Source organism: Tribolium castaneum, chromosome 8 (genome assembly GCF_031307605.1).
Source record: "Tribolium castaneum strain GA2 chromosome 8, icTriCast1.1, whole genome shotgun sequence".
Lineage (NCBI taxonomy): Eukaryota > Metazoa > Arthropoda > Insecta > Coleoptera > Tenebrionidae > Tribolium > Tribolium castaneum.
Window position 1 is genome coordinate 15,609,592 of NC_087401.1, and position 25,622 is coordinate 15,635,213.

The window sequence follows — 25,622 nt, forward strand, 5'->3', positions numbered from 1 at the left end:
CCCGAAACGTATTAATATAGTGGGTGGCTCGGACCGAAAAGGTGTACTTGAATAAGAAGTAATTATTCTTGCTTGGCTTGCATACGCCATATGCCGGCGATGCGACCGTTTAAAAAAAATTAAAATAACCAACACAAATCTTCATTCATTCAAGCGAAACAGCTAAATATTACTGCAACGTCACGTAAACTAAACAAAATTTACAAAAAAAGTCACAGATAAAACAAGTAATTCGTCAAAAATCATTCAGATCAATTACTTCAGACTCCTAAATTGATCTAAAAAAATTAAAATAAAAAATAAAAACTTGAGAAAAACCATGCTTGGTTTGTTAATCTTAACCCTGAGCAAGTTCTATCTTTGTTAAGGTTTACTTGGGTTAGCATTTAATTTTCAAGTTTGGACTCCTACACGAGATTTTTGCTCAATTTTAGCCAAGATCTCAAAATCTGGGTCAATTTTCAGGTTAACCTCACTAGCTAATCCCAAAGACAGCAAACTATGAGTTCTGTTAAAGTGACTCAGATTAGACAAAAATCATGTTTTGTTAAGGTTTTTTACATTGATTATCTAGAACCAAATATTTAACCATAATTTTAGCAAAATTATTTTTAATTAATGAATTAAATAAGTCACTGATTCAAAAAAAAAATCAAAAAAAAATAGTGATGAGCACGGAAATTTAATCAAAATTTCTTAATCCAGGTTTAGTGTTTTGTTTAGAATTAAAAATTGTTTATCAAAGTTTAAACATTAGAGTTTTAGCAAATTAATCTTAATCTTAGGAAAAACCATGCCTGGTTTGTTAATCTTAACCCTGCGCAATTTCTATCTTTGTTCAGGCTTACTTGGGTTAGCATTTAATTTTCAAGCTTGGACTCCTTGAAAATATATTTATATATTTATATATATATATATATATATATATATATATATATATATATATATATATATAATTTATTATTTATTATTTATAAGATATATATCTTTTGGTTAAAAATTCAGTTAGTGAATTACTTAATCAATCCAAAAACAACCAATCTACGCCTGTGTCTAGACAAAAATAAACCCTCAGTTAAATTGAACGAAACATTTAACCCAAGTTTGAAGACCAGGATTTTGCTTATAATTAACGCAAATTAATCTTAAACTTGATAAAAATCATGCTTGGTATGTTAATCTTAAACCTGAGCAACTTTTGTTCAAGCATTGTTCTTTGTTCAGAAAAAATAATAAAATATTTAAATATATTTTGGGTAAAAATTTAATCAATAGATTACTTAATCAATCTAAAAACAAATAATCTACGTATGAGTCTAGACAAAAATAACCTCTCAGTTTAAATTCACTTAAACGAAAACTTGAATAAAATCATTTAACCCAGGTTTAGTGTCTGGTTTAGCATTAAAAATTCTTTAACAAAGTTTAAAAATCTGAGTTTAATTGATCAAAACTAGCAGAAAACTGGGGTTTTAATTAAAATTAAACCTGAGCAATCATCTACCTTTGTTCAGGCTTATTTTGTTTTGCATTTTAATTTTCAAACTTGAACCCTTAGAAAAAAATATTGAAATGTTATTTTGGATTAAAGTTTAATTAATAAATTATTTCATCAATCCAAAAACAAATAATCTACGTATGATCTAGGTTCAAAAATAAGTTCTAAGTTAAATTCACTTGAAGGAAAACTTTAACAGATAAAATTTAACCCAGGTTTAATGTCTGGTTTAGAATAAAACATTCTTTACCAGAGTTTAAAGGTTTGAGTTTAATCGATTAAAATTAACAAAAGACTATGATTTAAAACACAGGTTTAAAACATAACTCATTTTTAAACAAACCTTAACTTATATTTGTTTAGGTTAGAATAAAATTAAAGACGTAAGTACCTAACCCAGGTTTAGTGTCTTCTTTTGAAAAAAATATTCTTTATCAAACCTAAGCGATACCTTGAATAGTTCTGATCCCAGGTTTAAATTTAGTTTAACAAACTCAGATTTGATTTTTGAACGTATTAACCCAGGTTTAAGGTCTAGAATTTTTTACTAGATGCGGTCGCAATTTAGGTTTCATTTGCTAAACCTAACCCAAATTTTGATGAAATTAACCCAAATTATGGAGTTAAGAATAAGTCAGTAAAACTATTTTTTAAGTTATCAGCCAATTATGAGGTTTGATTTAAGTTTGCACTTGATTTGAGTTCAATTTTCGGTCTGAGATAAAATAAAGAATCCCTCCCGTCCCAGTTCCGTCCATCCCTCGTGTATTTTTTCCTAATTTGAAATTCCCTTCTATCTTTTAATAAAAGCGGCCTCACAACGGATTAAAAATCGGTAAGAATTTCACGTCCAATTTAATGGAAATAATAAACCGAAACTTTTTAATTCCACATTCTTTCGAACTGTGACATATTTTTAATAAAGGCGAGTTATTGAATAGAAAAGAGCGCCATTATTGGAAAAATCGGCGTCCGTTTAATCAAGGGGGCCGTGTCTCAATCAAAACAAAAAGGAAATGACGAGTGTATTTTTTAAGTAAACGGAATTAGGGTGAATCGAAGCCGAAAATTCGACTTGCTTTACATATGTCTAGTTAATAAGGTGAATGATATCACAATGAAAACTCATTATCGCATTCGATATGCGTCCGGGGTGCGTCCGCTCTTTTTTCCTTTAATTGTTTTTTTGTACCTACGCACGATGACCCAGCAGATGGTACTCTAGTTTAATTCAAGGGGCACCTCTTGACCATATGCATACAACTGTGTAAAAAATCCAGAATAAACAGCCAGATTTAACCGTTTTCTGGGCAAATATCCGCCCCAGGTAGGAGAAGTAACCGCAATTAGGCGACTTCCTCGAAGATTATACGTTGGCTGTTCAATTTTTAAATAACTTTATCCGAAACAATTGATGCTATCACCGGCAATATGGCTATTAGTACTTTCACTTTTTGTTCATTTTTTCTTTGCTCCGAGAAGCATCTGTTCGATGAGGCACATGTGAGAAAGGGGATTTTTTATTTACAATCCGTTTTCGGACGATGAAATTTATTTTCATGGTTTACTAATGCTTCGGTTAAAACATGTCGGGTCATTTACATACAACACACGCTTTTCGATCCGAATCGGAATTTATTCGTTTCCTTCGAGGCTATTTCAAAGTAAGGAAAAAGGGGTGCGAGTGCGAAACGAGCTCAACTGTGGGAGAATAAATCGGCGGAAAAAATTGGTACACCTGACACTATTTACAATTTTTTAGTCAAGAGAGCTATTTTTTGTATTTTCTGTTTTAGAATAGAAATTTTTCAGGTTTTGACCCAAAGATCGATAATCTAGGTTGATAAACCTAAGACAAGATTTTTTTATTAACCTAAACCTAATCAAATTTAGGTTAGATAGGTTTATTTCTAGATCTCAGTTAAACCTACTTCTAGGTTAATTTACTAGGTTTTTCAAATTAAACCCAAACCTGTGATGGTATTCAAGGTTTGGTAAAGAACTTTTAATTTAAGGCCGGATTATTTTTTTGAATACAAATTTATTTTCCTAAATTATTAATGTGTATTTAAGACAGCCTAGGCTTAAGGCTTAGGTTTTATGCAAAGTAATAAATAAATAAATGAAGTTATTTATTGATTACATTTTTGCCCAAACTGCGATTAAACATTTTTTTTACTAGGTTTGCTAGTTAAAATGCTGAGTCAGGTAAACCTGAAGAAGGTTTGAAATTAACAAAACAAGTTCAATTTTAATCAAATCTGAGTTTGTTAAACTAAATTCAAACCTAGGATCACAACTATTCAAGGTATCGCTTAGGTTTAGATTAATTTGGGTTAATTTTTATAAACATATATTAGTCTGGTGCAAAGTTTGATAGGGAATATTTGATCACTAAACCTGGGTTAAATGTTTCACTTAACCAAAAAGCTAAAACTTATTTTGGATTATTTAGACACGTTAATTTTTTAATTAAATTTTTACCTAAACTATATTTAAATATTTTTTTTAGAGGTTCAAGTTTGCAAACTAAAATACTAAACCAGGTAAGATTAACATACCATGCTTGATTTTTATCAAGATTAATATGAATTTGCGTTAGTTTAATCAGAATTCCAGTCTTTTGCTAGTTTTGATCGATTAAACTCAAACCTTTAAACCCTGGTAAAGAATTTTTAATTTTAAACCAGACAGAAAACCCGAGTTAAATGTTTCGGTTAAAGTTTTCGTTTAAGGGAATTTAATTTAGAGCTTATTTATGTCTAGACACATACGTAGATTATTTATTTTTGGATTGATTAAGTAATTTACTAACTGAATTTTTAACCAAAAGATATTTGAATATGTTTTCTAGGAGTCCAAACTTGAAAATTAAATGCTAATCCAAGTAAACTTGAACAAAGATAGAAATTGCTCAGGGTTAAGATTAACAAACCAAGCTTGGTTTTTCTTAAAATTGAGATTAATTTGCGTTAAACTCTAACCTTTAAACTTTGGTAAAGAATTTTTAATTATAAACAAAACACTAAACCTGGGTTAAGAGTTTGTGATTAAATTTCTGTGCTCACCACTGTTTTTTTTTGAATCGGTGACTTATTCAATTCATTAATTAAAAATAATTTTGCTAAAATTATGGTTAAATATTCGGTTCTGGACTAAATCAATGACTAATCCTTAAAAAACATGTTTTTTTGTCTAACCTGAGTCATTGTAACAGGGATTAGTTAGTGAGGTTAACCCGAAAATTGACCCAGATTTTGAGATCTTGGCTCAAATTGAGCAAAAATCTCGTGTGATTTTGCCTAAAAACCGATTTCTTTGTGCTAAAAGCTCCAAAATCTCGATTTTAATGAAATAATCGCGAAAACAAGAGACGTATCAATTTTTCCACAGCCTCCCTCGTAAAAATGGCAAGTCGTTAAATCCGCACCCTTTAACAGGTGTAAAAAACGTAAAGCTCTTACACCAGCTTTAAAGCTCATATTTAAGCGTAATCACCATAAATGGCTTTTTTAATTTTCCTCAACCCTTCTCGCTTTAAATAAGAACTCGGGGCAACAAATTAGCGCATTTTCCACCCTTGGCCGAAACCGAATTTTTCCCCAAAAAAAAAAACCCAACCCTTGTATAATAATTCTCGCGCCATTTCCTCCAACCGCACCAATAAATTCATATGAATTTCTTCAAGGGGTTGAATCCGGCGTTATTCAGTTGTTTCGGCGACTGTCCCGATCAATCGTGCGTTGGAATTTTTCCGTAATTTTGCCATTATTCAAAATGGCGGCCGGTGCAATGTGTGCATAGGGTTCGACCATGCATGTGGTAAAGAGGGGGTGGAAAATGCAATGCGGGGCGGGGGAGGGACATGTGATATATCTAGAGGGCGGCGCTTTGCCTATGTACTAACGGAACACAGTATTGTGCCGATTTCGATGTTCACACGTTACGTCGGCCGGTGACGTGACCGAAAAACAGCAACGGGAAAAATGCGGGAATTGGTATAAATAAGCGCAATCGGAATGAGTTTTCCGAGAAAATTATAGCCAAGGCGATGAATACAAATCGCTTCCTGAAAACTAGTCAAAAGTGCCACTTAAAGCCAGAGGGGAAGTGAGCTTTGATGGCCGATTCAGGGAATTGTGGTGGGTTTTGTTTTTTTTAAGGAGGGTGAGGGACACGTGGAAAAATTGTGGCGACTGATGGTTTCTTTGGTGGACGAAGCGAGTGAATCGATTCGTTCGATTAAAAATTTACAGGAGTGTAATCTGAAACTATTACTGGAAGCACTGAAATTGCATTGAAAGCATCAATTGAATCAGCGTAATGAAGACAAGGGGTAATCATCGAAAACATTTCCTACGGTGGTTGTAGACGGAAAGTTTTGGTGAAAATCCAAAAATCAAGCACGATTTTTTACAAAAGCCGAAATTAAATTAAATTGTGGTGTTTTAACATTAAAAATCACACTATTTTGTCCAATGTTTTTCAAAATTATTTTTCAAAATTATTAGTAATAGTATTATTTGGCTTAAAAAACTACTCGCTTCTCCTGAAAAAAATTAATCGCTGAAAAAGCTTGCTAAAATATAATTTTATCCAAAATTTGTATACTGTTTTGACAAAGCAGGAATGTTATTCCTGCTGTAAAGAGACATATTTTTAAAATCCTGCTAAGTAATTAAACAAGAAAGGTTTCCAATTCTTACAAAACACAATAATCTTATAAACTGTGAAGCAGCCTTTGGTTATTCGTACCTGACTTATTTTTTGGGATTTTTTTCAAAAAAATTATCACTAACTACAAAAGTTCTGCAGGAATTACGTATTTTTCAGGATTATTTTCCTGCAAAAATAATCGTGACACAAGCGATTTTTTGCTGTATCAGAAGGAGATGACTTCAAACACAAAAGTCAATTTGCCTTGAGCAGGATATAATTATATAATTCCTGAAAAAAAAAATTTCGTGTTTCTGCTGATTCTCGATTGTTTTCCTGCAAGTTTTCTTTCTTTATTTATAATCCATTCAAAATTACATTTCTGTTGTAATTACAAAACTTCCAATGAATTTTGAAACTTTTTTTAGTTTTCCAAAAATTTTGATTTTTTTTTTGCAGAAATCGTGTCCTGGTTTTTTTGCAGAAATTGATGCTTTGCTGACGTAAAAATACAGAAATTCTTTCTTGAAAATTATTTTTCTGCTACAGGATTGGCTTGGAAATTTTAATTTTAGAAAAAAATTGCAAAAAATTTTTCTAATGTAAAACACACTATTTCACAAAGCCTTTGACTTGTATTTGGCACATTTTTTTAGGAATTTCTTGTTGCAGGAAAACCTTTTTCTTTCCTACATTTGTACGAAGAAAGAAATTTTTCAGTCTTTCTTACGAACTCAAAAAAATATTTTCCTGTAAGGATAATTGTGACAAAAATCATATTTAACTGCATCAGAAAAATATTTCTGAAAAATCCTGAAAACTAAACTTACTTTCTATTGCTTTGTTTTTTTTATTGTTTTTCTGCAGTTTTTTAATCGAAATTTATTCCTGCTCAAATTAGAAAATCTACAGTTCAGTAAAATATTTCATTATCCTGCAGGAGCAACACTTTTTTTTAGAAAGTCCTTTAAATGAACAATGGTAAGTTTTGTAAAACTAAGATAATTTCGAACAAAAACAAAATGGTTTTCCTAAAATCCTGATTTTTTTCTGCAGGAATTGTGTCCTGTTTATAAATTTCAAAACAAGTTTTAGCAGAGAGTGATACTTAGCTGACGTAAAAATACAAGAATTTCTTCTCGAAAATTAGTTTCTTGCTACAAGACTGGTTTTTATGTAAAACACTTTATTTTCATATCTTACAATGAAACTTTTAGTTATTCGTATAAAAAAAAAATATTCGAAAAAAAAATTTTCCTGCAAAGAAAACATAGTGACAAGCTATTTTAAATCAGATGGAGATTCCTGGTATGAGTAAACTTCAGATACAAAAGTTAATTTTAGCAAGAAATTAGTTGTATACTTTGTTACAACTTAATTTTAAGTTCCTGCAAATTTTCTACTCGTATTTTGTTTGCAATCGTTCAAAAATAACCCAATTGTAAATTTATTTATCCTGCAAAAATAATACTTTTTTAGAAAGTCTTCCAACTGTTCCTGCAAAGGATGGCCTTTTGTGAATTAATTGCTAGTTTTTCAAAAATACTTCAGCAGGAATCGTGTCCTGCGTTTGTAATTTATTTTCTAAACAGGGTTTTTCAAACTGTTTTTGCAGGAATGTCGTCACCATTGAGGCTGAAATTTTCCCAACACTGCTTTAACAAAAATTACGACTTACAAAAAATCCTGAAAAACTGAACTTAATAACAGCTGAAAAAACATCACTTTTTTAGAAAGTCTTCCAACTGTTCCTGCAAAGGATGGGTAAAACTGCCACGAATTAATTGCTGGATTTTCAAAAATCCTTCAGCAGGAATTTACTGAAAATTTAAACTTTCAGTTGTGTGAAACAATAAAATGCAGCTTTTTCAGTTTGTTCGTCAGTGTTGTGTTAAAAATGTATTTTTCCCCCAACAATCACGTGCATCCCTGCAAATCGATCAGAAAATATAATGTGTGTTTGGTGATGCAGTTTCAGTTCGATACGTGTGCACTGCAGCCGTCCACGTGATTGTTCCCTTTCAGTGTCCAGTTTTCCCACCGAAAACCCACTGGTCCATTTGGATAGTTTGACATTAAGTGTGAAAATCGCTTGCTGGTGCGCCTATTCCCATTACCTTTAATTTAAATGAGCAAGCCATGGAAATATGGCCCGTAATGGCCCTAATTCATCGAAATTGTAAATGTATTTGCGATTTTTGGCGGATTTAGCGGTTCGGTTGCAAAGAATCCGATCAAATAAGTTCGTGCTTAAGCCGATTAGTTCGGCGTTCTTGCAGCTTTTTAAAATTTCCCGTCCGTTTTTCCGGTCATTAAGCGGGCTTCTGCTCTAATTTGATATATTGGAGGAGAGCACATTTGAATTTTTTCATAATAGAGCAGCGACTGCTCCGAATATTAACTAGTGGTCGAAATGCGAAATAAAAATCGCACCCCTTTAACGACTAGGGAAAATCCCCTCATTTTTTAACCCTTTAAGTCGGCGAAGGGGCGACTTGTCTCATTGCCCTATTTCCAAGTCGGAAAAAATGTGTGCCCCAGATCGATTTTTAATTATGACTGAAGAGTCGAAGAGAAAAAGTTTTTTTCTCCTCAGACTAAATATTATTAAAAGGGTGGGCCCTTTGAACTCGATATAATTACAAGAGAAAAACAATGAGATTAAAACTGACCCAGAATCGACCATATCAAATATTTACCGTGTAATTAGAGCGAAAAGTCGACGGGAAGTTATTGAACGATTGGACGCTACAAAAATATTTCATTTGGACATCATACGGGGGTGCTCACCGAAATCAATGCCCGATAAGGGGCGCACTGCACGAATCTAGCAGGCCCAGGACTAATTTTAATTATTTTTTTTTACTTAATGAAAACTACAATTAAAAAAAATTCGTTAAAATTACTCAAAGCTGACATTATTTTTCGTTTTAATTAATTCAAAGTTGCTGTTATTTTAGTTTGCGAGCATTTTGCGCGTTTTTGGGCCAAAAAATAGAGAGATCTTCAAGTAAGTTTGAAAATTACATTATTTTTGCTATGTTTATTTATTATTTTTTGGCTTAAACTGAATCGGACCACAAATATTTAGCAAATTTTTTTCAAGGTGAGTAAGTAAAGCACATTTTCAGGCAAAAAATCTAAGTGTTTTTCTAAAATATTCTCAGAAACACCAGATTTCTTCAAACTTCAAATTCCAAAAAATTATTTTATTTTATTACAATTAATAGAATATTTATTAATAGTCGACATTGGAAGCAGTTTCGGATAAACCATGAAGGATTTTTCTGCTTAATTTCTCTGAAACTTTTTGTTAAATTAAAAAATTAAATAAACTAAAATGCTGGTATTTTTGCAATTTTTGTAGACTCCAAAAATCAAATAGCTGACATTATTTTTGTTGTTGTCAATTTTGCTTTTTTTGAGTATTTGGCACGTTCCTGAAGTAAAGACTAAGGTTTTTTTAAAACGATTTTTTCAATTTGTTTTTGCAGATTTTTGAAGTAAATTTACATTTTGTTCTAATTATTTTCTAAGTTGTTAAAAAACACCAAATTAAAAAAAAATTGCCCCCAAAATTGCCCAAGAAATGTTATTTTCGCCTTTTTCGAGCATTTAAGCTTGTTTTTGAAGTATAAACACAATTTTCTTCGAAACAGTTTGAAAAAAAAAACAGCTGAGAAATTATAAAAAAGGTCAAAAATAGCTATTTTGGCATATTTTTAACAAACACAAAATAATTTTCTCAGAACATAAGCATAAAATTATCGTTTATTGTTTTTGTGGACTTGTGCAAATACAAATATGTAAATATATCCTAAAGTTTGTTAAAAACACAACTAAAATTAACGTTAAATTTGATATGTGTAAGATTTTTAACATATTTTGAGGTAATAAAATTAAAAATTTTTTCAAAAAAAATCGAAAATTTACTGAAAAACACTAAGTTCCATCTGCTATTGTGTAATTTTCGGAAACTTCAGGGCTTTTTTCAGAAAATTTTAGTAAAGTTTACATAAATTACACTGACAGCAGAAATATAAGTGAAGTGGCAGAAATGCCAGAAAATTTCACATCATTGGCTCAATACAATGTAAATTAATATTTATTGAAGGAAGCTTGTCCAGATAAACAATTTTTCAGCTGAAAATTTGGTAAAAAACTTTGACGAAAAAAATATTTTTCAATGGCCACATTTTACAAAATATAAAATATAACAAAAATAAAAGTACTCCAGCTTTTATTTTATTTTTTCCTGACCGTACAGTCACGACCAAAAAGAATGACATGACTTGTAGCTGCGGTTTCAGGGGTGTCATTCATTTTGCTTGTGACTGTACATTGATTTCGTTGCTTGTTTCCGTAAAAAATATTTCAATCAGTTAAATTATTAATTAATTACTACATTTCTGCAAAAAAACCGTTACTTACCCGTATGTAGCCTCGTGTGCTGTTGCACGTGACTCAACTGCTTGAACCTCCTGTCACAATAGGAACATTTGTAGGGTTTTTCCCCCGTGTGCACCCTGATATGTTGGACTAACTGGTGATTGCTGCTGAAAGACTTTAGACATTGCTGGCACTGGTGTGGTTTGACTTCTGAGCGTCCCGTCAGCTCCCTGGCATGCATTTGCATCGCAGATTTGTGCATGAAAATCTGAAAAAATTCCAAAACTAAACAAAAAAACGCAAAAAAATTTCAAGTGTTTTGTGAACATTGTGTGAGTACGGTCCTGTCGCGGCGCCGCGCCGCGACCATCCCTTTTAATTTCTTTCCAACTTTTTAACCCCGTCCTTTCCGTTTTTCGTTTTGCCCTCTCGTTTTTAATCACAGCTTTCTGAGATTTCGACGCTTACCTGCCGTTTTAATTCGTCATTATTAAAATAATGCTTCAGTTTTAATATTTCATTTGGGAGGAGGGGCGACTGAAATGGGGAAAGCGACGATTTATTATTCCCGACTAGATTTTTATTATTTTATTTTATTTTCGTATTTTTTTTTGAGTCTGAATTGTTTATCAATGTCTGCATTCTTGCACACATCATTGTTATTTATTCGAACATGACTGATACTCTCTAGCAACATCCTTGACGTATCAAAGGTCGTCCATCCGTTTCCGCACATACAGGGTGTCTCACGAATTATTTCTTTCTGAATTACACAGCTTGATATATGGCTTGAGCAGCGCGCGAATGGCTTTTTTCATTTACAGAGTTTATGAAACAGTTGTTTTTATCTCTTGGGGACGGTAAGACATTACGATAAATCAACGACGCCGCCAACGACGCGGAAAAAACCGCCACCAAAACGAAATCATCGCAGGTGGCTAATAAAGAAGAGAAATTATTGCATTTTTCCTCTCACTTAACGACGCCGAAACATTACAGAACGTGTGATAGCACTGATAAGGGACAAAAAATTACTAAATTCTAGTCGAATTATGTACAGTGAGGAACAAAATCAATGTCCTATTTTTGCATATGACAGCTGGTAATACATATTTTTTTATGAAAAATGCCACCTTTATAGCAATTTTTGTTCGTAACTATAGAATAGAACAAAATTTTTGAAAAAATATGACAAGTCGCATAGCTTTCACTCGGCTTCGCCTCGAATTCATGACTAGGTATAGTTGGTTTTTTGCTGTTTTTTTTTTTAATATCATTTTCTACCCTTTAAACATGGAAATATTTTTCCATGATAATAGCCGTGGTAGTAGCCGAGGCGAAGCCGAGGGCTTTTCGGTTCTCAAAACACTTAGTATTAAGGATGTGTTCAAAAGAGGTTGTTTATTTATTTAGTTTTATGTATCGAGCATTTTCTATAATAATACAGCCATTTTAGAAATAATGTAATTTTACACCGAAATTTTCAAAATAATTTTAGAATGTTAAGTGACTTTCAAAATACACGATTTGCTTTATATTTAATGCATTTTGTGATTTTTGTTATGGAATTAAAATTAAAATAAAAATCGGTAAGTAAATTGGTTAGTAATATTACTTTTTATCTCCGTACATTTTGCTGTCCCGTCCGTTATTTCAGTGTTATTTTTTTCGTCATGACCAAGAATTTTTAATTTCTACTGTTTAATTTTGAAATTGTCAAAGTCTCTAATAATTAAAACCGGTCTAGATCAGTTTTTAGCGTTATTTTTACACACAAGATTTTTTGTCCCGTCCGTCATGTGTAAACAAAAGTAACTTAATCAGTTGTTGTTTGTTCGAATCAGTGCCATTTAAAGTAGTAGAGTTTTATAACGATTTTTCTACAATAAAAAAGTTTTTTCGTGTCCCGTCCGTCATCGATTGGGACACCCGGTATGAAACAAAAAAAAAACGAATCTCTGAAGATCGCCGGTTAAGATTAAGCGATTTTTTGTACAAATAGCCCTAATTTAGAGCACGTTATTGCAAAAAATATTGTTTTCTACCCTTTAAACATCGAAATATTTTCTTTATTTGGATGTAGCGTGATAGTAGCCGAGGCGAAGCCGAGGGCTTTCCGGTTTTCAAAACACTTAGTATTAAGGATGTGTTCAAAAGAGGTTGTTTATTTATTTAGTTTTATGTATCGAGCATTTTATATAATAATACAGCCATTTTAGAAATAATGTAAATTTACACCGAAATTTTCAAAATAATTTTAGAATGTTAAGTGACTTTTAAAAGACACGATTTGCTTTATATTTAATGTATTTTGCGAGTTTTGTTATGGAATTAAAATTAAAATAAAAATCGGTAAGTAAATTGGTTAGTAATATTACTTTTTATCTCCGTACATTTTGCTGTCCCGTCCGTTATTACAGTGTTATTTTTTTCGTCATGACCAAGAATTTTTAATTTCTACTGTTTAATTTTGAAATTGTTAAAGTCTCTAATAATTAAAACCGGTCTAGATCAGTTTTTAGCGTTATTTTTACACACAAGATTTTTTGTCCCGTCCGTCATGTGTAAACAAAAAGTAAATTAATCAGTTGATGTTTGTTCGAATCAGTGCCTTTTATAGTAGTAGAGTTGTATAACGATTTTTCTACAATAAAAAAGTTTTTTCGTGTCCCGTCCGTCATCGATTTGCGTTTCTTTTGAGCTGGGACACCCGGTATGAAACCAAAAAAAAAACGAATCTGTGAAGATCGCCGGTTAAGATTAAGTGATTTTTTGTGCAAATAGCCCTAATTTAGAGCACGTTATAGCAAAAAATATTGTTTTCTACCCTTTAAACATGGAAATATTTTCTTCCTTTGGATGTAGCGTGATAGTAGCCGAGGCGAAGCCGAGGGCTTTCCGGTTTTCAAAACACTTAGTATTAAGGATGTGTTCAAAAGAGGTTGTTTATTTATTTAGTTTTATGTATCGAGCATTTTATATAATAATACAGCCATTTTAGAAATAACGTAATATTACACCGAAATTTTCAAAATAATTTTAGAATGTTAAGTGACTTTTAAAATACACGATTTGCTTTATATTTAATGTATTTTGCGAATTTTGTTATGGAATTAAAATTAAAATAAAAATCGGTAAGTAAATTGGTTAATGATATTACTTTTTTTCTCCGTACATTTTGCTGTCCCGTCCGTTATTACAGTGTTATTTTCTTCGTCAGGACCAAGAATTTTTAATTTTCACTGTTTAATTTTGAAATTGTTAAAGTCTTTAATCTGGATCAATTTTTAGCGTCATTTTCACACACAAGATTTTTTGTCCCGTCCGTCATATGTGAACAAAAAGTAAATTAATCAGAAAATATTTGTTCGAATCAGTGCCGTTTAAAGTAATAGAATTTTATAACGATTTTTCTACAATAAAAAAGTTTTTCGTGTCCCGTCCGTCATCGATTGGGACACCCGGTATGAAACAAAAAAAAAACGAATCTGTGAAGATCGCCGGTTAAGATTAAGCGATTTTTTGTGCAAATAGCCCCAATTTGGAGCACGTCATAGCATTATAAATTCAAATTGTCGGGTTGGCACACCTGCTAGTACAAAATCCTACAATCATTGAAAATTGCAAAGCGGAATAAAACTGGGGTCATTGCATTTTTCCGTCGTGAAATATTTCACAATTACGTAAATCGAATCGGAATAATTAATTATAGTTTCCCGTTAATTGGCGAAAGAAAAGCCGTTATCTCTCAATTCTTGTAGTAATAATAACAAAATTATGGTCCACCTTAATCTTAAAATTGATAGTGGATGGCATGTTGGTGTTTTTTCTCAATTAGCGCTTTTTAAATTGGCGCAATTAGCGTAAGTTGCGATTTTTACGATCGGGAGACAAAAGAGCGCAACCATCTGTATCTCGATTTTGAAGAGAAAATGCAAGCACACAATATAAGCACTCCTACACGACCTCATACGGTAAAAGAACCCAATTATACTTCCTCGTTCTAGCACTCCATAACCTTTGGTTGGAGATAAATACGAGGTGTGACTACAAACAGTTTGAAAATCGCTAAAAGTGAGCCCTGTGTTTACTCCTCCTTCTTCCTGTCGCCCTTCTCCGGATTATATGCCTTATTCTATGGCCATTTCCGCGGAAATCCTTTCCCTCATTCCATTCATTTGCATTCTTATAATATGTCATTTTATATTTTATTTCTTTATTTGTTACTGGCTCGGAATTATTTAATACGAGGGGGAAAACCGACTATTAGTGCCACTAAAATACCAGATCTACTCGCTTGGAAAAAATTGCACGCTTTGCTCGAGATTCAACCCCGATCTGCGCTCACGTGACCTTTGAAATTCATTTCCCACCGAACAGATTCCTGCCTTATCGGCATTTTTCATAACTGACAAGCGATAAGCGAGGAAAGACATGTATTTTTCTCCAAAAATTAATCAATCATCAATTTCTCCAGTGTGGTTACACAATTATACCTACATCCTATAATTTTGAAATAGATGCTACATATATTTTTTAAATTTTTTTCTTGTCAAATGTGCATTTTTTTATTTTTTATAATAAACAATCGAAAGTATGTCCTACCAGCAGTAAGATGTGAGGATGGGACATAAATTTTGTGTCTGACTGTACATTTAAAGAGACGTGAAGCCGAGGCTAGCAGTAGTTTTTTATGTTTTCGGATAACTTGTAATTATCGTAAACAAAATATTTATCACCAGCAATATTATGCAAAAAAAACATTTTTTTTTCCTGACTACATTTACTTTTTGTGCATTTTAAAGTATAAAGAAAGTATAAAGTTTAAAAAAAAATATTTTTTTAATGTAACACTATAGTAGCCGAGGCGAAGCCGAGGGCTTTTCGGTTTTCTAAATCCCTTTAAGTACAATGTGTTCGAAAAAGATTGTTAATTAATTTTTTTAATACCAATTCAATTTTTTTACCAACAGTGCTAAATTTTTTTAACGTTTTCTAAGAAATTGAAAAATAAATATCTACTCAATAAATTGATCATAAAACTTCTGTATTTTTCGTTCACTAAATTTTTGTTATCAGCAGTCGTGACATTTGTTTTGTTTTTGACTGTACATTTATTTTGTTTTGTTTGCGCATTTGAAAATATGTAATAGTAATTTTTCAGAAGGTATTATGTATAGAAAAAGAAAGGCGTTTATTCAGATTGTGTTTATTTGGTTTTTTTTTTGGTGATTTTTCTGTATTTTTTGTACAAAATGTATTACCAGAAAGTTTCAAAAAGTAGGACACTAAACTTGTTCCTGCTGTACATTAATTTACATCATAGCAAAATTAGAATCAAACAATTTAAAAATATCAGCTCAAAAAAAATTTTGGGCTGTCTTTGAAATGAAGTTGGCAACAAACAACTGTCAACTGTCATATCTTCTGCCTTTGTTTTACTCATAACTGCAAACTTACAAAAATAAGTTTGTAATTTTTTATATTAGAATTGTTGGTAAGTAAGAATAAAAAAAATTGTTAAAAAAACGGTAAAATTGTTAAAACCTCCAACAAATTGATAACTTTCTCCAACATAATATGTAGAGCCATTTTTCTAATTTCTGAGATATCTCGTGACCTCTGCGTGTTATAAATAGATCAAATATTTCCCTAGTTATTGACTATTTTGAAAAAGTAACGAAAATTTTGATTTTTTTTCAAAAAAAATTGTGTTTTTTTTCGTTTTTTTTCCTGACCTGATGGGGCGGATAGTCAAAGGACATCACCGGAGGATAATAGTAAACATTGGGTTGGTAAATTCCGGTGGATGTTCCGGGCACCGGATCGAAATACGCGCTGGTGGTGACCGGCGTCCAGTCATTTTGGGCACTCGACCCATACATGGTCCCATCAGTTCAAGCGATGGTAAAAAGTCCCATCTAAAGGCACGTTCACACTTAGCGTCGCGTTCACCGGCCGACAACCGCGCGAAAACTGAAAGAACTTGTCAAACAATTTAAATGCTCCATATTTATAATAATTAATTTATAAAATCGAACTAAAACAAATCGCTTTTTGTTTTATTTTGCCATTACGCAAATCTGCTCCTTATTTCAACGAGCTTTGGTCTCACAAATTAGATTTGCTCTCATACCGCACGACCAACGCGTTACTTCGCGGCTTTTCGCCAATCAGACCCGATCACAGTTGCCTCTGGACGATTGTAATTAGGTCAATTTATTTACGAGATAACAAGTGCAGTATGCACGAATTTTAGTGACGTTGCGGCAAAAACGTAATTATTAAGAAGCTTCCTAACTCAATCGGGAAGTCACCATTCCGTCATTAGTTTTTTGCACTTTGGCAAGTTGGACGTCATGGCGTTTACCAAAATCGGTGATAAGGCGATGTTTGCGATCATGACGACTCACGTGGACGTCATTTTATTCCGCTCTTATCAATTTTTTTCGTCTAATTGCATAAAATTGTTGTTTGTGTGTTTGCTGATTAAATATTGACAAGCCAGTCTAAAAGCACAAGGAGCACAAATGGATTTTTATTGTTTCACGCGTGTTGCACTTTTTTCAAAATTTTACCGTTACGAAAATGACCAAATACAGGCTTATTTTACTGTCTCAGATTAAATTTTCAAGGCGTTTCTTCAAACTCGAAATAAATTTGTTTCCTAATTTAAGTATTTTTTCATATTTATTTTCCAAATTTTCCTGTTTTTTGTGGTTTCATTATCTTGCAGGTTATTTCAGTTTTCTAATTTGTTCTCAGTTTTTCAGTTATTTAGTTCTTCAGAATAGTATTTTTTAGTTTTTTTGTGTTTTAGTTTTTCAGTTTCTTAGTGTTAAAGTTTCTTTGTCAATTTAATTTGTTAGTTTTTTGTTTCTCTTTTCTAGTTCTAGTTTTTCAGTTGTTCAGTTCTTCAGAATTTCAATTTAATTATATTTTTAGTTTTTTTGTGTTTCAGTTTTTCAGCTTCTTAGCGTTTAAGTTTCTTTGTCAGTTTTTGAACTTTTTATACTTTTTTGTTGTATATTTTCAGTCTTTTGACTTTTATTCTAAATGTAATTATTTAATCTGTTAACTTTCTGTTTTTTTTTCCAGTTCTATAGTTTTTCAGTTGCTCAGTTCTTCGGAATTTCAATTTCATTGTATTTTTAGTTTTTTGTGTTTCATTTTTTCAGTTTCTTAGCGTTAAAGTTTTTTTGTCTGTTTTGAACTTTTTATACTTTTTAGATCTATATTTTCAGTGTTTTGGTTTTTTGTTCAGAGTATAATGTTTAAAATTTATTGGTGTTTTTCTTTTCTTGTTCTAAAGTTTTTCAGTTTCTCAGTTCTTCAGAATTTCAGACTAATGATTTAATCTGTTAGTTTTCTGTTTTTTTTCTAGTTCTATAGTTTTTCAGTTTCTCAGTTCTTCAGAATTTAAATTTAATTATATTTTTAGTTTTTTTGTGTTTCAGTTTTTTAGTTTCTTAGAGTTAACGTTTCTTTGTCTATTTTTGAACTTTTTATACTTTTCAGTTTTATATTTTCAGTCTTTTGGTTTTTTGTTCAGAGTAAAATGTTTAAAATTTATTGGTGTTTTCCTTTTCTAGTTCTATAGTTTTTCAGGTTCTCAGTTCTTCAGAATTTCAATCTTACTATATTTTTTAGTTTTTTGTGTCTCAGTTTTTTAGCTTCTTAGCTTTAAAGTTTCTTTGTCTGTTTTTGAACTTATTATACTTTATAGTTCTATAGTTTTTCAGTTCCTCAGTTCTTCAGAACTTCAATCTTACTATATTTTTTAGTTTTTTTGTGTTTCAGTTTTTCAGTTTCTTAGCGTTAAAGTTTCTTTGTCAGTTTTTGAACTTTTTATACTTTTTAGTTCTATATTTTCAGTCTTTTGTTTTTTTGTTCAGAGTATAATGTTTAAAATCTATTGGTGTTTTATTTTCTAGTTCTATGTTTTTCAGTTTTTCAGAATTTTAATCTTACTATATTTTTTAGGTTTTTTGTGTTTTAGATTTTCAGCTTCTTTGCGTTAAGGTTTCTTTGACAGTTTTTGAACTTTTAATACTTTTTAGTTATATATTTTTAGTTTTTTGGCTTTTATTCCGAATGTAATGATTTAATCTGTTAGTTTTCTGTTTTTTTTTTCTAGTTCTATAGTTTTTCAGTTTCTCAGTTCTTCAGAATTTCAATCTCACTATATTTTTAGTTTGTTTGTGTTTCAGTTTTTCAGTTTCTTAGCGATAACGTTTCTTTGTCTATTTTATACTTTTTAGTTTTATATTTTCAGTCTTTTGGTTTTTTGTTCAGAGTAAAATGTTTAAAATTTATTGGTGTTTTCCTTTTCTAGTTTTATAGTTTTTCAGGTTCTCAGTTCTTCAGAATTTCAATCTTACTATATTTTTTAGTTTTTTGTGTCTCAGTTTTTTAGCTTCTTAGCTTTAAAGTTTCTTTGTCTGTTTTTGAACTTATTATACTTTATAGTTCTATAGTTTTTCAGTTCCTCAGTTCTTCAGAACTTCAATCTTACTATATTTTTTAGTTTTTTTGTGTTTCAGTTTTTCAGTTTCTTAGCGTTAACGTTTCTTTGTCTATTTTATACTTTTTAGTTTTATATTTTCAGTCTTTTGGTTTTTTGTTCAGAGTATAATGTTTAAAATTTATTGGTGTTTTTCTTTTCTTGTTCTATAGTTTTTTATTATCTCAGTTCTTCAGAATTTCAATCTCACTATTTTTTTTAGTTTTTTGTGTTTCAGTTCTTCAGCTTCTTAGTGTTATAGTTTCTTTGTCTGTTTTTGAACTTTTTATACTTTTTAGTTCTCTATTTTCAGTCTTTTGGTTTTTTCTTCAGAGTATAATGTTTAAAATCTATTGGCGTTTTTTTTCTAGTTCTATAGTTTTGCAGTTTCTCAATTCTTCAGAATTTTAATCTTACTATATTTTTTAGTTTTTTTGTGTTTCAGTTTCTCAGTTTCTTAGCGTTAAAGTTTCTTTGTCTGTTTTTGAACTTTTTATACTTTTTAGTTCTATATTTTCAGTCTCTTGTTTTTTTGTTCAGAGAATAATGTTTAAAATCATTGGTGTTTTTTTCTAGTCCTATAGTTTTTCAGTTTCTCAGTTCTTCAGAATTTCAATTTTACTATATTTTTTAGTTTTTTTGTGTTTCAGTTTTTCAGCTTTAAAGTTTCTTTGTCTGTTTTTGAACTTTTAATACTTTTTAGTTATATATTTTATGTTTTTTGGCTTTTATTCCGAATGTAATAATTTAATCTGTTAGTTTTCTGTTTTTTTTTCTAGTTCTATAGTTTTTCAGTTTCTCAGTTCTTCAGAATTTCAATCTCACTATGTTTTTAGGTTTTTTTGTGTTTCAGTTTTCCAGCTTCTTATCTTTAAAGTTTCTTTGTCAGTTTTAATACTTTTTAGTTGTATATTTTCAGTCCACTTTTTTGGGAAGCTACTGTACATTATCATTTTACGCATGTTAACATTTTGGTTATTTTTGATCGTTTTGCGCAAATCTTTTGCTTGATTTTGATTGTTTGTCCGGCCTCGCGTTCAGACTGTGACCCTCCTTCACCCGTTCCATAATAAATTCGCGTCACATTCTATCGTTTGAATTTAAACCGCGTGATTAAAGCATTAGTGAAAATTTGAGCAGTTTCGGTGGAGATTTGACGTTTATGAAAAAATGATCACGTGACGACGAACAAAGCCACCTCGATCGCATAAATCGTCGCGTAAACATACGCATTTTATTTACAAGGCCGCCTAAGTTTGTTGCCTTTTTATTCATGTGCGTTTATTTTTACACGTCTGCGGATTTTTCCCTCTTGTATTTGTTTAATCGAGGCGACAATCGAATCGTCCGTAATATCATCGATGGCGTTTTTTGCACAGCTACCTTAGAAATTTATGGCGGCCGTAAGATCAAGTCGGCGTGGCATATGCCGTGTGCGAGAGCGAGACGGGAGATGGCGTGCAATTAAATTTATTGTATGTGGTTTGTTAATATGACGATTTCTATTCCCTGCATCGAATTAAAGCCATTCAATTAGTACATTCTTAATTTCTTATGTTTTCCTAGATATTTATGTCTCTATTTTCACTTTTGTGAGTCATTTTTGTACACACGTTTTGTCCGTAAATGTCAATCTAATTAATCTAATGAATATTTGCGATCTGTCACAAACAATCGTGGAAAGAAAGCTATTTATTATTTATTAAGGCGTTTAATTACGATAAGTTGGCCTCGATTGCGCGGCCTGCTCGATTTTCGGCCACACCGACATGAAACAAAATCGCATCGCGCGTCATGCATTCGGATGCAACGCCCTCTACATGCCAAGCAAACCGACTGTCCTTTTTTCTTATTTTTATTTGTTTTTAAACGACTTGCTTTTTCAAAGTATATTAACCTATGGCCGACCAGACAAACGACCATCGCAATGTTTAGTCGAGACGTTCATAATTCAAGCTGGGCCGTTGCACAGCCATAACCTATCTCAACTTTGAAAATGTTGTTTGTAGATTTAAAAATAGCTTTTAATCTGGTACGGATGGGAAAAAATCGAGTGAGCGTGGGGGGCGTCCATCTTTTATTTTTTTCAAACGGAATTTTTGACCCAGAACGGCGCAAAAATGCACTTTTTTTTTGAACTGCGATGAAATGGGAACGAAGTTGGCCGCGGGCGCAGGACCGTAATAAAGAAATTCATTAGGGGGCACGGAGGTTATGCGGGATTTATAATGAGCGCCGTAATTGAAATATATACAAGGTGGCCAATTTATGCGAGCATTTTTTTCCCGATACATAATTGCAAACGATTGTCATTTGTAATTAAGTTTTGTGCCAAATAATATTATTTTAATTACTAGATAATTAACAATTATCTAATTTAGTGTAAACAACGGCGCTTGAATAAAACTGAAATGTGGGAGTAATTTGTTTCATTTTAATTTTAAATGCAAACAAAATTTGCAATTTTTGGCAAAAACGAGTGCACAGTCGCTACCGGAAAAAGTGTACCAGTCCGAACCGACAATTATTCTAAATAAATAAATATTTTTTTTGTACAGTTCAACAATATTATTGTATAAATGGTATAAAAAGTATTTTTTCGGAAAATTCAAAGCTTGTCGTTACTTGACGTTTTTTTTAAATTTTTTTAACTTATTTAATTCTTTCATAATTATGTGTTACTACTAATTAGCATTATTTTTTAATGACGATAAGCTTCATTGTATTTAAATTAAAGCAAAATGAACAACTCTTTGACAAAAACATGAGTGTACAGTCGCTATCGGAAAAAATGTACAGGTCCAAATAAGAAAAAATATATATTTTTTTAATATTGATCATAAAATCTTATAATTTTTTTGTAAATTATTAAAAAGTCGACCTTTTTTTCTGCAAATTGAAAAAACAAATGACAAGTAGCCGAGGCGAAGCCGAGGTTAGCACTTACTTAAGGACGCTTTTTCTAATTTTGAATAATTATTAATTAGTATTTTTAATGTCGATATGATTCATTCTTTTTAGTATAAAACAAAATTTACATTTTTTTTAACGAAATATGGGTGTACATCACAATGGAAAAAAATGTTCAACTGGAAAAAAATTTTTTTTTTAATATTGAACATAAAATCTCATCAAATTTGTTGTACATTATTCAAAAATAAATTTTTTTTCTAAAAATTGAAAAAAAAAACAAAAGGACAAGTAGCCGAGGCGAAGCCGAGGCCTATAATTACTTATTGTCGTTTTCTAAAATTATGAATAATTATTAATTAGCATTTTTAATGGCGATAAAATTATCATTTTTAATTTAAAGCAAAATTTACAACTTTTTGGCAAAAATAAATGTACAGTCGCTGTCGAAAAAAGTGTACCGGTTCAAAAAACATATTCTTTTTTTAATATTGAACGTAAAATCTTATCAAATTCTTTGTAAATTATTAAAAAGTCGATCTTTTCTTCTAAAAATTGAAAAAAATTAAACAAAACGACTAATCTCTAAACGTCGTTTTAAGTTTAAATTTAAGTCGCTATCGAAAAAAACACACTCTTTTTTTTTCAAATTTGATCCAAAATCTTATTAAATTCTTTCACAATGATTACAAGAATCGATCATTTTTTCTAAAAATTGGAAAAGGAAATGACAGTAGCTACTTAACCTTGCGTTTTTTTAAATTATGAATTACCATTAATTACCAATTTAATCGCCATAAGTGTCACTTCAATAATTAAATGGGATAAGTGCACTTTATGCCCATTTTCACATTTAATATGAAAATAAATTCGATTTTTTCTCAAAAAAGTGTCGTACAGCCGGTGCAGGAAGTAGTGTACTGGTCAAAAACCCGTATTTTGGGCCTTTGTCGTAAAATTTGCGTCAATCGTGAGTCAGTCGTGAAGGTAACCAACAGTCGCAGCAGGCTGTGTGTAGGTCACACAGCCGCCTCTAAAATAATGAATAAAATTTAATTAGTTGTAAGTTGACCAAATTAGAATGTGTCGCTCCATAAGTGTATAAAAATAATTCGGTCTAAATTTGAGCGCGCGTGTGTCAGGTCCGTACCGGATACAATTTGTATTTTTTCTTCATAACGCATGATCGCATCCAATCGACGTCCAGGTCAATCTGATAGCAAATCCTCGCAATTATTTTTGCGGCAAAAAGTACAAAACGCCGCACTCCGCCATAACTCATTTAAAATCTAACGGAATATAAACTTTATGTTAACTACGAGTTAGAACCATATTGGTTTATAAGAAAATAACTTAATAAGAAATGCGGTTATTAACCATTACATATAGTTATATTGTACGATGCTGTACGCATACTTTCTCGTAATCAGCGGCGGTTTTTGCCCCCTCTGGAACGAAAATAAACAAAAATCTGCACACGCCCAGATTTCTCTCGTTCACCGGCTCATTTTTATTACTTATATTATTAATATAGATTTTTTTGTTTGAGGACTGCACCGCACTGAACGATAAAAACAACGTCGACGGTGATAAGAGGTTCCTGACCTACCCCACTGTAATCTAAATAAGTCTCCACACGTCGTACTATATGAACGATAAAAATTATTGTTGTGTGCGTTAAACGCTACGAAAAAATACGATGACGGCGAGCATTGTTTGCTCAATGAATAGTGCAAGTGAATATTCATTCCGAAATAAGGTCACGTGACAAAATTAAACTCAATTAAAATTTCTTTTAGAAAAAAATAATCATAATATAAGCCTTTGGTAAAGAAAAAATGTGAAAAAACGGAACAAACTATGAAATATAAACCCAAATATTACTAAAACTAGAATAAAGGCAAAAAAATACATAGAAGAATAAACAGAACATAAAATATTTTTTTAAATAATATGAAAAAGTCTGTATTTTTAATAATATTGAAGAAATGTAGAAAATAATAAAATAACACAAAATAAAGAAACAAAAACAGCAAAAGAACAACTACTAAAGTAAGATATACTTTAAATTTAGTTGTTTTTTAAATAAGTTTAAATATCACGAACTTGTGTGATAATAAACTGATTTATTTAAATTTTATTAAAAATGAGGTAAAGTCCTATTTCTTTAAGCTCAGCAGGTGTTAAGTATGATAAAAATGTTTTTTCCAAAGTATAATGAAAGAAAAACATAATAGCTACCTTGTTAGTGTTTTTTTTTTTCGTTCATTTTTTTACGAAGAAATAAGAAACTAAGACTGATTTTATAGAAAACATTAGACAAACAACTGCACACGTTCTAGCAAAAAAAAAACGCACAAAAATCACATTTTTTTTATGAGTAATTTTTCAAAAAATTTTTTTTTATTTTTTTAAATACTATATTTTGCCACCATTATGACATTTCTAACGTCATTCGTTTTTGAATGTTGACGTCATTTATAACTTTTTTAAATGACAACTGACATTTTTGACTAGTGTTTAAGATGGTACCCATTTTTATCTTTCTTGTAAATATAAAATAATATAAAACAAAAAAAAATTTGGAAAAAAATGTACAAAGATGTTATTAAGTGTATTACACACAAAGTTTTATTTTTTCGTTTTTGTTTTGTTTTATTAAAAAGTGATTGTTTTTTCTTTATTTTTTGTGTTTAAGTGTCATATTAAGTGTCTTAATGTCAATTATACAAGAAATTATCTATCTGGTAAACATAAAAAAATTCAAAAAAAAAAAAATCAGAATAATAAGAAAATAAAATAATGAGTGATAGATAAGTTATTGAAAGTATTACAAAAAATTTTTCTTTATTACTTGTCTTTAAGTGACATATTAAATGTTTTAATGTCAATTATACAAAAAATATCTTTTTGGAAAAACAAACACATTCAAAAAAGAACAAAAAAATTCAGAGAAACAAGAAAATAAAATAAAAAGTGATAGAAGTTAATGAGAGTATTAAATAAAAAGTTCTTGTTTTTTTATAAGAAGTGATTGTTTTTTTAATGTCTTTTTTATGTTTAAGTGTCATATTATGTGTTTTAATATCAATTATACAAAGAATTATCTTTCTGGTAATACAAAAAATTCAAAAAAAAAAGAATAAAAAATTCAGAAAAAGAAGTAAGTCAAACAAAGAGTGATAGAAGTTATTGAGAGCGAAAAATTATAAAAACAATGCCGCATATAAAGTTAAAACATAAAGTCCATTTTATCTAATTGTCAATTTTTATTTTGTTTTGTTAAATTGAATTTTTTTATATTTATTTTTTTTCCTTGTTACCAGAATGATAAAGATGTGTATTATCTATAACAGTGAATAAAAATGTCGGTTGCCATTTAAAAAAAAAAAACGAATGACATTATAAATGTCAATATGATGTCAAACTGTAGCATTAAAAAAATAAAATTATTTCAAAAATTGTTTTAAACATTTTTAATAACTTAAATATAAATTTAAGTTCAGTCTGTATAATATAGTCTAGGTAAAATGAATACAAAGTGTGTTAAAATGATTTTCATCTAGTTTAATTGTAAAAAAATGCACTGTTTTACTCAAATAAATTGACCGTCAGTCAGTCAGTTGTGAAGTTCACTTTAAAAATTTCGTTAAAAAGCAACTAAAA

General features: G+C 30.7%; 1 protein-coding gene across 18 annotated transcripts in view; it reads right to left on the minus strand.

Moving 5' to 3' along the window:
- The window catches only part of LOC663587 (zinc finger protein 768), a 107,211-nt gene that overhangs the window by 25,455 nt on the left and 56,134 nt on the right, over positions 1 to 25,622 (minus strand). For 17 of the 18 annotated variants that reach the window (XM_015980883.2, XM_015980891.2, XM_064358327.1 and 14 more), the window contains one exon: positions 10,586 to 10,811. In XM_015980883.2, the coding sequence (XP_015836369.1) occupies positions 10,586 to 10,811 (226 nt within the window). Of the gene's footprint in view, positions 1 to 10,585; positions 10,812 to 16,281; positions 16,519 to 25,622 lie in introns of those variants that run through there. The other variant, XM_064358328.1, reaches the window with a different exon arrangement.